Source organism: Octopus bimaculoides, chromosome 2, assembly GCF_001194135.2.
Source record: "Octopus bimaculoides isolate UCB-OBI-ISO-001 chromosome 2, ASM119413v2, whole genome shotgun sequence".
Classification (NCBI taxonomy): Eukaryota; Metazoa; Mollusca; class Cephalopoda; order Octopoda; family Octopodidae; genus Octopus; species Octopus bimaculoides.
In genome coordinates this window covers 129545493-129559638 of record NC_068982.1, presented here as the reverse complement: position 1 = coordinate 129559638, position 14146 = coordinate 129545493, and the positions used below count along the sequence as shown (strand labels likewise).

At 34.6% G+C, this 14146-nt stretch overlaps 2 protein-coding genes across 9 annotated transcripts in view; one reads left to right on the top strand and one right to left on the bottom strand.

Moving 5' to 3' along the window:
• The window catches only part of LOC106875940 (lariat debranching enzyme), a 16789-nt gene extending 11441 nt beyond the window's left edge, over window positions 1-5348 (top strand). For all 4 annotated transcript variants that reach the window (XM_014924262.2, XM_014924264.2, XM_014924263.2 and 1 more), the window contains 3 exons: window positions 1426-1503; window positions 2034-2170; window positions 2723-5348. In XM_014924262.2, coding sequence (XP_014779748.1) covers window positions 1426-1503; window positions 2034-2170; window positions 2723-3254 — 747 coding nt within the window. In that variant the 3' untranslated portion in view covers window positions 3255-5348. The remainder of the gene's footprint in view (window positions 1-1425; window positions 1504-2033; window positions 2171-2722) is intronic.
• The window catches only part of LOC106875939 (GTPase-activating protein and VPS9 domain-containing protein 1), an 86987-nt gene continuing 76476 nt past the window's right edge, over window positions 3636-14146 (bottom strand). For all 5 annotated transcript variants that reach the window (XM_052965593.1, XM_052965594.1, XM_052965595.1 and 2 more), the window contains 5 exons: window positions 13118-13241; window positions 11337-11403; window positions 8935-9049; window positions 5354-5492; window positions 3636-4768 (listed from right to left, as the gene is read on the bottom strand). In XM_052965593.1, coding sequence (XP_052821553.1) covers window positions 4505-4768; window positions 5354-5492; window positions 8935-9049; window positions 11337-11403; window positions 13118-13241 — 709 coding nt within the window. In that variant the 3' untranslated portion in view covers window positions 3636-4504. The remainder of the gene's footprint in view (window positions 4769-5353; window positions 5493-8934; window positions 9050-11336; window positions 11404-13117; window positions 13242-14146) is intronic.

Genomic DNA, 14146 nt, shown 5'->3' with positions numbered 1-14146 from the left:
TACAGCCCATGTTTCACTGCCATGTAGCATGGTCGTTCGTACGCATGCGTCATACAGTCTGCCTTTTACTCTGAGTGAGAGTCCCTTTGTCGCCAGCAGGGGTAAGAGCTCTCTAAACTTTGCCCAGGCTATTCTTATTCTAGCAGCTACACTTTCAGCGCACCCACCCCCACTACTAACTTGGTCGCCCAGATAGCGGAAGCTATCGACTACCTCTAGTTTTTCACCCTGGAATGAGATAGAAGTTGTTTCCTGTTTGTTTACAGTCTTTATTGCACCTGAACATCTGCCACAAACAAAAACTAACTTGCTATTTATGAAGTGAAAATTTTAAGGCAAACTCCTGATGTTGTTACTGAGAGATAATTAAAAAAAATAATCTTCAAATTTCTTATATACATCATTGATGTAGTCTGTGGGGAAGGCCACCACTTTAGGCCCAATACAACTTGTCACCAGTGTTGTTGCAGGTTTTGCTGTTAGATCGTCAGAAGGGAAGCTTAGTGATTATTCGTTCTAACATTTTTGCCATTCCACTACCCTAGATTTTTTTCTTTTATGACCCTGAAAGGCTGAAACTAATCTCTGTTTCCACTTGTGTCAGTTATTTATGAAAAGACACAAACTTGTACACATTGATACCTGTGTGAATTTCCTTTCAGTACATCTAGATACCACTTCCTTTGCCCTCTTCATATGTTTTCCTGCATAGACAATTGTTTTTGGAAGCTGATGATGAGCATTTGCACAATATGACCAGTTCATCACAGCTGATGTGTAAATATAGATTCAAAGAATGGTATAGGGCCTTACTCTTGCACAATAATATTCCTCTAAGGCAGCTAGCTGGCAGAATCATTGGCACACCAGGTATTTCGTCTGTCTTTATGTTCTGAGTTCAAACTCCGCTGAGGTCGACTTTGCCTTTCATCCTTTCAGGGTCAATAAATTAAGTACCAGTTGCATACTGGGGTTGATCTAATTGCCCCCCCCTCCTTCCCCAAAAATTTTGGGCATTGTGCCAAGAGTAGAAAAGAATATTCCTCTGTCTGTTCTGCCACTGGAGGTGCAGGGTTTTCTTCAAATATCTCTGGTACTATTCTTCTTCAACTTTGAATAAATAACCATCTTAATATAGCCTTCTGTGTACATGCTACTCACTATGATTTGGTCTATAATAACACATCCATTCCTTAACAGACATAAGATGATAGCTCTTTGATAGCATTTCTATCAAAATAGCCTTTTCCTGACAATGTAAGGTCTGAGTTTTAGCCATGTCTCCTTTCACTAGATTCCCTTCATCCACATTCCAAAATTTTAAAGCTCAGTTAAAGTGAACTGAATAATTGCTTATTATTTCTACTAAACTTAAAACATTTGCTTACTGTTTTGTTTTCTTATTTTTTCCCCATATATTTCTAGACTGAAAGTGGTGAATTTAAATCAAAAACCAAATTTCTTTCACTTGATAAATGTTTACCGAGAAGAGATTTCTTACAGGTAATTGTCTTACTCTCTTTTACTTGTTTCAGTCATTTGACTGTGGCCATGCTGGAGCACCGCCTTTAGTCGAGCAAATCGACCCCAGGACTTATTCTATCGGCCGAACCGCTAAGTTACGGGGACGTAAACACACCAGCATCGGTTGTCAAGTGATGTTGGGGGGACAAGCACATATACATATATACGACGGGCTTCTTTCAGTTTCCGTCTATCAAATCCAGTCACAAGGCTTTGGTCGGCCCGAGGCTATATTAGAAGACACTTGCCCAAGGTGCCACGCAGTAGGACTGAACACAGAACCATGTGGTTGGTGAGCAAGCTACTTACCACACAGCCACTCCCGCACCCATTTTAGATAAATTTAAAAAAAAAAATTTTTTCTAGACATTGCTTGGTTGAATTTGTGATCATGAGGCAAACACTGCAAATCAAATACTTATTGTAGCTTATGTTATTTATGTGTCAAAGACAGGAATATTTTTCTACAATTGAATTAATATAAATTTTTTTTGTCTTTTCAACTTCAGATTTTAGATATTCCTCACAGAAAACCTTTAAAGCTACAGTTAGACCCTGAATGGTTAGCTGTTCTAAAATCAACAAACCATTTACTAAACTTGCATAGGTCCAACTGTTACATGCCTGGACCTGGAACTGATGAACGGTATAACTTTTAGATCTTATAATTGATTGGAATGTTGAATTGTTGTTGTTGTTGGCACTCCGTTACTTACAACGTCGAGGGTTCCAGTTGATCCGATCAACGGAACAGCCTGCTCGTGAAATTAATGTCCAAGTGGCTGAGCACTCCACAGACACATGTACTCTTAACGTAGTTCTCAGGGATATTCAGCGTGACACAGTGTGACAAGGCTGACCCTTTGAATTACAGGCACAACAGAAACAGGAAGTAAGAGTGAGAGAAAGTTGTGGTGAAAGAGTACAGCAGGGTTCACCACCATCCCCTGCCGGAGCCTCGTGGAACTTTAGGTGTTTTCGCTCAATAAACACTCACAACGCCCGGTCTGGGAATCAAAACCGCGATCCTATGACCGTGAGTCCACTGCCCTAACCACTGGGCCATTGCGCCTCCACGGAATGTTGAATTATTTAATAGACATTGTTCAGCAAAATTACATTTAAATTTGTCAGCTGATGTTGGGTCATTTCATGTATTCTTATCAGCTTTTTTCTTTTTTTATCTATTGGTCCCCAGGTATGATTTCACAGCAACTGATGAAGACATACAAAATATAATCGATGATTTTGGTGGAGATCTTACCATCCCAGAAAATTTTGTGCAGAGTGAAAATGGCTCAGACATACAGATCAATGAACAGACAACTTTACTTTGTGATATGTTAGATTTAACAGACCCAAATAGAGTTCTAAATAATATGGACAGTAGTTTCAACAGTAACTCTAACATTAGTATGCAAAATATCACAGATACTGTTCATTCAGAATTTTCTAGTTCTGAAGAAGATAATGTTCACACCAGTTACTTAAAGAATGTAAATGAAAAGAGCCTTGACCCAACCTCTCCTCAAGATCATATACCACAGGCAGAAGTTAACAATGAATCAATTATAGAAACAACAGAGTTATTGGAATCCATTGATTCATCAGGAAGTTCTTCAAATACATCAAAACGATCTAATACATCTTTAGTTTCACCTGGTGAAAACAAAAAGTTCAAAAGAAGAAATTTAAATATATATTATGACTCAAAGGACAGTATATCTTAATATCAATTTAATGTTTAGTCTCAAGTCAGCCTTTGATCAAAGGTATTACAGCTGCGACCATCCCATTTTAATTTCAGCAATAATCTACCTTATGTCCTCTTAAATTGGTAGAGTACGATTTGAGGGAAATTTGACTGTTTTTTTCTAACAGGGCAAGCAGCCATGTAGAGTCTGCTTCATTAGCTCAATTATTTTAATGTAAATAACTTAGCAAATTATTTTGTTTTTGCTGAAAATTCCTGATTGAGAAAAAAAAATACTCATATTGAATATCTTCTGATAAACCATCATTTCATCATCAATAATCTGGAAGGGCTAACAGCAGCGAAAATTTACTCATCATCAACATGTAAAAAAAACAAAAACAAAAGAAAACGACTATTTTCTTATGACTCACAGTTTTAATAACAGAATAGCCCTTGACAATATTTTTTCTGTAAATGAATATAGTATATGTTATCCAACTGTAGAACTGGGGTAATGTAAAAAGGAAGGAGGCAAGTTTGGCATGAAGGTAGAAGGAACACCAGAAGGAAGTCAAAAAGAAACTTGTTCTTTAATGGTGGCAGGAAAAACAAGCAAATTCACAAAACTGCACATGGAAATCATATACATTCTGTCTATACAAATATTATTTTACAAAGAATTCCAGCAGTTTTTTTATGCCCTCCATAGCTCCAAGAGTTTAAAGAGCTACATTTGAATAACTTCATATTTAGTGTATTATTATGAAACTAGAATCTGTTTATGATTAAACAATTTAAGAAATGTCAATGTACTGTCACAGCTGAAAATTAACTGACAATGATCTAGCTGAAAAATTTTATTACATGCATCAATTAAATGATTGAGCAAATAGCTTACACAACCCTTTCGTTTCTTTAGATTGCACACCTACCTGTTTCGCCCAAATGTCTTCCTGGTGCCAACATACCTATTGTAATGGTCTGCTCCTTCCTTTTAGCATAACACAACCCGGGTGCTAGAAGAGGAGACATAATACTACAACTAACTGATACAGCCAGTATTGTAGGTCTGTTACAGAAACCAATACTGATGATGGATGGCATCTGAATAGCTAAACTGGATGAAATAAGTTCTATTATTGTAGCAGTTCCTGTGATATAATCACAGTTGTACAGTGTAGAAATGTCATCACTTAGTCAACAACTAAGCCAAAAATGTTGACAATATTGATTAGTAAGTTTGTCATTTACAACTTTTTATCATTGTAAATTTTGATGGTTCCTTCAATCCATTGTTTTAATGAATTTTACTGCAGAGAAGAACTGCATCCACCAATATTGTTCTTCTCCAGTTACACGCTCACCATAGAAACTGTTAACATATTGGATGGTTGACAATAAACAAGGGGGGTTGGCCTTAATAATAACATAAATGAGCACAGGGAAAAAGTCATCTGCAGCTGGCACTTTTCGGTCATTGGCCATACTCAATAAATTCATAATACATAATGAACAACGATATACACACTGCACTTTATCTTTTGGTGTCTGAAAGAAAATGAAACAGAATATTTTTTTACCATTTACCAAAACGAAATAAAAACAGGCACATTGAAATCAGAGAAAAATTTGTTATATTAACTGATACGATAAGGTGGATGTGAAATTGAATAAATTTTTATGGATTTATAAACTTTTTGTGTGTATAACAATTTTCCTTATCTATAGATGAAAATAGTTTGAAAGCAAAAATCATCTTTTATAACACCAATTCTTTAAAAAAATCAAGAAGTAAAATAGCAGTTCAATAAATTCTTAAGACAATGAATAATAAATGGAGTGTACAAAATACTGCTGTAGTTTAATATTTCAACTTCAAACAGAATCATTGGACTTCGTAACTATCAACATAAAGAATGATTCAATAAAATTTTACATTCACTACAACTACAACATTATAAAATGCTTATAAATGAATGAAACAATGAATTAAAGTAGAGAAATGAAAACTAACCAGTGAGGAAATAAGCTATTTTTTCAAACTTGTACTAAGTTTTCTAGTAAGGATGAATATTAAATACTATAATACTCTACAATAATCAAATAAATGGAGGTATTTATATTGATACCAACCTTGTATGCATTTATCATATGGATTTCTCTTTGAGCAGCTGGCCAAGGACACTCAAACTGATATATCTTTGGGATACATAAATCTTTATGTGTAGGAGATATCACTTGAGATAGGTTTTTGATGTGTTCATGAATTAGTCTACAAAAAATTATAAGATACAATATACTAGAGTTGCACAAGAGGATTGAAACTAAGAAAAAAAATAAACTAAAATAAAGAGATAAGCAGACTATTGCATTTTTAAGTTTTAACAATGAACCAGTGAAGATTTAGTTGAATTTTCTACAAAATATGATTCAAACTGAGTTTAATAATCAAGAATGTATGCACATACACAGCCATAAGAGACATTGATATTTATAAACATTGACTTTCTTAGACATTAGGAGACTAACTGAATAAACTCTTTTACTGATTTGAACCATGCTAGAGTAGTATAGAGTGGGTGGTGTTAGGAAAGGTACCAAGCCAAAAGCGAATGAGATAGCATGGCAAGTGAACTTAAAATAGGTTGATCAACTTATTTATGTAGAGGCTCCTTGCTTGGCTCAGTACCAGCATGCAGCTGGTCTGAGCCAGTGAAGGAGGAGGCATCTACATGGTTGATCAACCTGTTAGAATAGCAACCAAATCATCCTCAAATTACACAGCTGTCTTGAAAAAAAGAGAAGACTTTGTATAATGTGGTCTTAAGTTTCATGTACATAGGACAAGATGGAGTGGTCTCGGCTGGAATGCCTTTAATCATAGGTCTGCTGAAACAAAACCAACCTAGTGCTAGGCAAGAACAACAATTGCCTATTTTTTCAGGACATCATGTAAAGGGTGACATTTTGGCAGTTCACTGGTTTTATTGGCCAATCAAAAACCAGAAATATTTCAATCCCGTTGGTTATATATATATATATATATATATATATATATATATACAGAAGTCAAATCTGTTTCTCTAGCTTAGCTCCTCTCATCTCACCATAATAGAATGTGGTGACCTACCACTACTATTTCCAGTGGTATTTCTAATTGGTTTCAGTTAGTCTCAATAGGAGGTATGCTTAACTGAACAGACCAACATGAATTATTCAATCAACTTGTACAAACACAACCATTCATATATTTTGTTTTCAAACACATTTATGTTATCCTTATATAAATGCTGTACATGGAACTTGTCTACAAAAATTGTTAGTTATCTGTAAACAGTGAAAAAGAGTTTGTCTAAATATAACTTATTTTTCACTGCTGCTAGTTTCAACTTATATTCACAACCTTATAAGAAGACACACAAATGAATTTAATTTCCAGTGAGACTAAATGAGGTCTACATTTCTAGGGACATGGTAAAGATGGCTATGTGCAATTTTATTGCTGTTATCTCCATGAATCCTGCAAGTTAGCAGTGATGAAGCAGATTTGGGGTGCAGAGCTGTTGATTAAAGAATAAAGTATGACTGATTGTTCCAGATATACTATTACAGGCCAATACTGAGCACTTCAATATGCAGTAGTTCATTACGTGGGTGTTGTGGAGTTGTCTAAGCATGCTGCTTTTCCCCCACTCCATGTCTACATTGGTAACAGCAACAGAAACTACAAAATAAACCTGAAGTATATATTGTAGTTTCCCCATTAGTGATGTACGATACCAGTTAATTATTTGGGTCTTAAAAGGTTATTAATGTTACTACTATTTGTGAGTTTTATGTTTGTCAAAACTGATTGGAGAGGCAGAGGCTGTGTTTAGAGTATTATAAATGTATTTGCAGTTGATTCTATATGTAATGGTGTTGATTATACATGTTGCAGTGACAAATGTGGTTCTCAAATGGCTAGGTGGTATCTTATTTGTAATATTTTTATTTAATTGAGTACTTTTTTATAACTTCTGTTGTTGCCAAGTATATTGTTTTGTGTTGTTCATCCACCAAGGAATGAGGTTATGTTTTCATCGGCATTGGTTTGTCTGTCTGTGTGCAAAATAACTAAAAAAAGTTGTGAACGGTATTTGATGAAACTTGCAGGAAAAGTTGGAAATGACACAAGGAACAGATGATGAAATTTTGGTAGTGATCCAGGAATTTTTATGGATTCTTGAAGGAGTTTTCATTTGTTATATTTACTTTACAAGAAGTATTACATTCTTTGATTATCTCCCTTGAAAACACGTTCATTGTTTGCACGTAATCTATGGTGGCGTTGCTGTTTCCAGAGTTTATTTTCATTTCTCTATTAGTAATTTTACTTATGTATCTATCTTAAAATGAGCTGCTTGGCAGAGATCTGCGAAGGATGACATGACAAGCCTTCACTATTGGGATCGACTCAAAGAGCTCAGGCTTTGCTCCTCCACTGCCGCTGTGAGCTCTATATCATCTGTATGATGTGGAAAATATTCCATCAACATTGCCCATCTTTAAAATTCGTCTGAGGCTTGGCCCCAATGCCATCTGTCCACTACAGAAATGTTCGTGTCATATCACAACACTATGACAACTATTTCACCTCAATTGGCCCTGCTCTCTTCAACATCGTGCCAGACACATAAAGGAGGGAAGTGACTTCACGGCATTCAAACGATCCCTAGATGATTAACCCCAACAAATACCAGATAAACCACCCACACCCAGATGTCTCTGAAAACAATAACCCTCTGCTTGAATGGCTATGGTTCTCCAGAGCTGACTGTATCTCTTCCCGAAACTTATCTAAGTAATCTAATCTACGCTGTAACCTTTTAATCAAAGCATGACAACGTGGGTAGAGGCTGATATCTTAACATATTTGGTGGTCTTAAGTATAAAAAAAAAATTATTAAAGATTTATATAGTACTACATTCAGAGTATGTCTATAAGCTATTGTACCAAAAACTGTTCCGTTTTGTAGATGCAATTTTTCTTTTTTGATAAAGCACTCCAAAATTAGAAAAATCAAAAATCTGCAACAATCTCGGTCCCATGAGTATCGGATAATAGATTTTCAACTGTGTAAAGAAACTGATTGTGGTGAAAGCAGAGACAGTGTTGATGATGACAATGGTCGAGATAAGTATGGGAGGAGGATAAAACAGTATTGGTGGTTATAATGGTGACAGGAACAGTGTGATGTGTGAGAGTGGTAAAAGTGATGATAGTGTTAGTTGTGTGATGATAGTATTGTAGTGGTTATACTGGTTGTGGTGGTGAAAGTGACTGTCATGATAACGTTGATGGCAGTGTATGTGGTTGAAGTGGAAGCAATAACAATGCTGCTGATGATGTGGTAGTGGTGGTGGTCGTCGTAGTGCTGCTCCTGCTGGTTTGGTGGAGGCTGTGCTTTTCTAGTTTGTGTTTATTTTGGAAAGGTTAAGGATAAAAGAATAATCTCTGATCCAATATGTTATTTGTGCACTAATGTTCTATGTGTATCATTTTGTGTGTGATGGTTGGTGATATTTGATGTTGCTGGTAAAAGGTGAAATGGTGGGAGATGAATTTAGTCATTGCTGCTTTTGATATGCAGATGTAGTAGTTGTGATTTCATGCAACCATTATAAAAATATATCACAGTGAAAGCATCTTATATTAGAATATATGTACTTACTGATCTCTCAAAATATCTCCATCTCCATTGGGAAACATGGCATGTGTATAAATTCGTCCCATAACATAGCGCTCCAGAGCAATGCAACTGCTTTGTAACTGACTTTCACTGCAACCTAGAAAATGGATTTTGTTTAAAACAAAAACCCAAAAGTTTAACCTTATATTGCAAATATTATAAATGAGCAAAATCAGTAGAATAGCAGACAAAAGTATTTTGCAGTATTTAGTGACATTCTTTTACGTTCAGAGTTCAATCTCTGCTGTGGCTGACCTATCATCTATTAGGAGAGAAGGGATTAAAAAAAAGTAACAGAAATATGATTTAATTGTATAGTTTGACCAGTGTCTCATGAGCAGAATATGGTAGGGAGAAACTGCAATAACCTGTTGCATATCTGCCTGTGAATACTGATGTAAAGTGGTGCATCAAGTTGCATACCTTTACAACAAAAGGCAACTTAAATATTCAATAAATAAGATCGATAACATAAACACCAGACTGAAATTATTGGGGTCAATATGAATGACTAAAACTCTTGGAAGCAGTTCTCCAATATGATTGAAGTCTAATAACTGAATCAGTAAAAGAACAAAAGGATATCTCTTCAATATTTGTGACCCTTGTGTCTGCAGTAAATTTAGTTCATTCTACTTCTAATTTGAATTTTAGGCAATAGTAGACTGCTTATTTTCATTTGATTGAATAGAGGAATTAAATAGCCATATTATATGATAGAAGATGGTAATAAGAATAATACATATGACAAATATAATTCCTCCAGCTTTTTGCTGTATAATCTTTTGAACTTATCAAACCTACATATACAATCAACAATATCATCATCATTTTTGTGTCCTCTCTTCCATGATAGCATTAGCTGGACAGGATCTTTTGAGGCAGTATTGTAAGGTGAGATGCCCTGACTGACAACAATCCTTTTAGTCATGTTTTGAGATATGCAGAGATAAGTGTACCTATTCTAAAAGACCAATCTATAAATCTATTAAAAAATATATATAATAAAACAGCTTAAAGAAAAACTTAAAATGTGACTGTAAAGAAAGGTGAGGTAAAATAAAAATGGGCCATTTTTAATTAAGGATTACAAACACATTTTAAGCATTTGGAGAAGAAACCTGCCAATGTTTCCACGATAAAAAAGAATAAAATTTACATAAAGTTCTATAAAAAGGAAATTAAACTGAATCTGAAGAGATGAAGCTTATATGTGTGCCAGTGCATATGTATGTATATGTTTTCTTGAAGAGTTCAGCATTCATTCTAGTACATATATGACGGGCTAATAGACCAATCTGTTTGTTTTTGTTTAGCCCTAGTCCTGATCAAGCAGACCTATGACCAAGACATTCCAACCACGATCATCCTGTATTTTTTAGATCTAGCATATCTATGAATACATTAATCACTGCCCCCCCCCCCACATACATTTTTTTCTTTTGAGACTTTCAGCAGATGAAGCAATCAGCTCATTTGTCTTACGTAAACTGCATACTAGAAGATCCATATTTAAAATGATTGCATCATAATGAATTCTAATTAAAGCGTACTAGTAAATCATTTATAACAAACCATATGAGGCTAGATCTATTAAAACATTTAACTGGTTCATATTCACAACCAGTGGCGGCTCGTGTATAGGCACTGCAGAACTGCAACACCACTATTTCCACTTGATATTATCGATAACATTCAATATAATGAGTCTTTTTTTCTTTAATTCTTTCTTTATACTTGTACATTATATAATCCTTAAGCTTAATGTCAGCAGCCATCCCCTAGTTTACGAAAAAAATACAAAAATCCTTGTATAGAACTGTGCGCTTAACAGTTCCAGCGATGCAGTGTTTGGCTGTTGTGTGCAAGCTCACATGTCCAAGATAGGAAGCTTCACACTAGGAAGAGAGAGCACTGTTGTTCACGTATGTTGTGCTCAAAAGCATGTTTATAATCTTGAATGTGATAAAGTGTAGAATTAGATTATTATCCTGCTTCCAGCTTCAGTGTTGCTGCCAGGATTTGAAAAATAGGGCAGATTCCCACCCCCAACACTTATTTTGTGATTTAGTGGGGATTTTTGAAAAACAAGGAGGAATTCACGGCAGTGTTTAGTGAGCAAATTAAACACTACCAAGGAGGGGCTAAAATGTGAACCAATCAAGTTTAAGTATAAATATTCTTTTTATATGTTCACTTCCTTTTACACAATATTAAAACAGCTAAAAATTCTCTGAAGCAACACACCCAACTAATTTTATCTATGAGCCACCACTGTTCACAACTAACCACTATTCTTTTTGTCTGCAGATGAAAATATTGGAATAGTGAGTCATTAACTAAAAGATTAGTCTCCCCAGTTATATACCAAATTTCTTTCATACCTTGCCAGAGAGCATCTGTTTGAATACTTTGATAAAGTCCATTCAAGAAACGTTCAACTAAATCTTCCTGAAATACAGAAAAGAAAATAATTTAAAGAAATAAAGTAAATAAACAGATTATCTCATCATTCAAAAAGCTTCAAAAGTCATCAAAGAAATAACCATTTTCTAATTAGATCAGAAATTCTGGAAAACAATAAATGGGAATTCGTAGTGTTCATGTACATTTTTTTAATAACAAGCACTAAAATTTAACATTTTAACCTTAGTACATTTCTACAAAACCAATTGTTGAATTAGAATTACTATAGAATTTGTATTTTTTTTTATCTTGTTGATAACCTGAAATGTTATTGAATGTTATATGAAAATTTTTGCATATAGTTAGACACCTTAGTCAAATCCTACATGTTACTAACTCTTCTCATTGATACTTTGAATCCTGTTAAAAGTGTATATACTATAATACTGGCTCAGTAAAAAGCACCAAGTTCATAAAATAAAATGGTTGCTGACTGGAAACAAAAGAAGCAATAAAGGAAAATGTGGAATTGACAAGTTGTAGAGAATGTAAAGCATTTAGGGGAGCAGTAAATCTGAAATAAAAACTGATAGGACAATCTTTAGTGCCAGTTGCATGACAGAATGTACCCAGTTCAAGCTATGAAGTGGTTAGCAAATAGGAAAGACATTCATATCTAAAGAATATGTACACAACTATTAACATTTTTTTTTTTTTTTGCTGTGTGCATTAGATGTGTTGAGGGACCATCCCAAGTGAACTCTCAATTCAGGTGCTTTAACCTCTGCATTAACACATTAACTAATACATATGCTTCTATTCTCTAAAATACATATCCAGACAGGCACATTTCTTGGTATTTTGACAAAAAGAAAATTAGCAATTTTTCATTCTGCAACTTTTGAAGTCACCACCCTTAATCAAAAGTAGTAAGTTTTATGATTAAATAATGTTAACACTTTCATTCTTTTAAATTTGAATTTAGAGTGGAAGTTTCTTAACTTTCTGTGCTAAGTGAGATTGGCATGGAAGTCAGATATTTCTGATTTAATCTCTCCATCCTTCTAAAGACTTTTAAGCCAAAACAAGAAATCATGATCATCTTATGCCTGCCTTTCTATGCTTGCATAAGTTGGATAGATCTTCTACAAAACAGGGTCTCACTACATGATAGTTGTCATCTCGTTTGTGAAGTTTATCATACGGAGATCAACCATCATCACTTCTCAAGTTTTCCTCTTCCATAAATTTCTTCTATTTGGACCATTTGGCACTTCTTTACTTAACTATTGTCCTCCATACACAACCAATGTCTGTACTAGTGTAGACAAACTTCTCTCTAGCACCCTTATGTTACATTCCATCAGCTCAGAACTTAATACAAATCTACAGAACTATTCTGTGGTAAGGAGCATGTCATATGACATAGAAGACAACTGAGATATTTTTATCTCCTTTTCCTCATTATGTGCAATACTTAGTACTGCGTTAAAGCTATGTATGACTGGGAAGGGATCTTTCTTCTCCAAACTGTTCTGTGTTTTGCTAGCATCTATTTATGGAAGCACTGAATAAAATTAAGTGGGGACTTAACTTAGAAATAAAATAAAAATGAATATAGTTTTTAAATTCTTTGCACAGCATGGACAAAGAGACATTAAATGTTGATGATGATGATGATGATTATAAAAAAGCCTTCAATACTTGAAAAATACAAATAAAAGATCTTTAAAAGAACAGTTAAAAAAAGGTTACTTACTTTTTCATCTGACATAGTAAGCTTTTGAAAATCTGCTATAAAATTTGAAAGTAGTTTGTCTTTACTTTCAATGAACCTTTGTACACACACATTATTCAGGTGATTGTTGCAAATTTCTTTTTCTCTGTGAAAAAATTCATATAACAATTATTAAAACATTTACCTTTACTCCATCTGAACTTACACATTGTTTTACTCTATCTAACCCACACATTTTCATACACAATTATTTCAATATGCTTTTCATAATTCTTGACATCTATTTTCCATGCTTGCATGTGTCAGATGAAATTCATTGAAATAACAGATTTTCTTTGGCTAGAAGCCCTTCATGTCAGCAACCCTTGCCTGTTTCTAATGACCCACACATGTTTTTACAACACTGCTTATATGATGATGACACTCGTTTACAACTACTACATAACATCAAGATAAGGAGATACAAACATATAAATAGTTATACAATGGTAATTTCCATCAATTAAATCCACTCATTTAACATATACTTTTCCATGCTAACATGGCTTGGAGAAGAATTGATTTTGAGGCAAATCTCATATGCTTTACAGGTAAGGGTTTCTTCGATGCTCCACATGTATTTGAAAGCAGCAATTGGTCATAATATCAACATCATCACTGCTTCACTCAAATGATGACAAATGAAATAACATTCTTGCACAAGTGCACGCGCACACACAAACACACATATAGGTCTATTAGAGTTATCGTCCCATGTACACTAACAATGCTTGGTTGGCTAATAGTTATAGAAAGAAGCTCTTGCTCAAGGTGCTGTGCAGTGGAACTGAACCTGAAACCCATTTCCACCTTGTGATATCTTTTGGTTTCAGCCATTTTGTGTGTGTGTGTGTATGAGACATGCTTCTCCACACTCAATGACCAACTGCCTTTCAAAGAAGGTGCATAATGTGAATCTTGTTATACATCACACATAAAAAGAACCTTCAGATTGATTGAAGTTCCTCTCATGGTTCTCCCCATTTAGATTTGTTCACAATCATCACATCA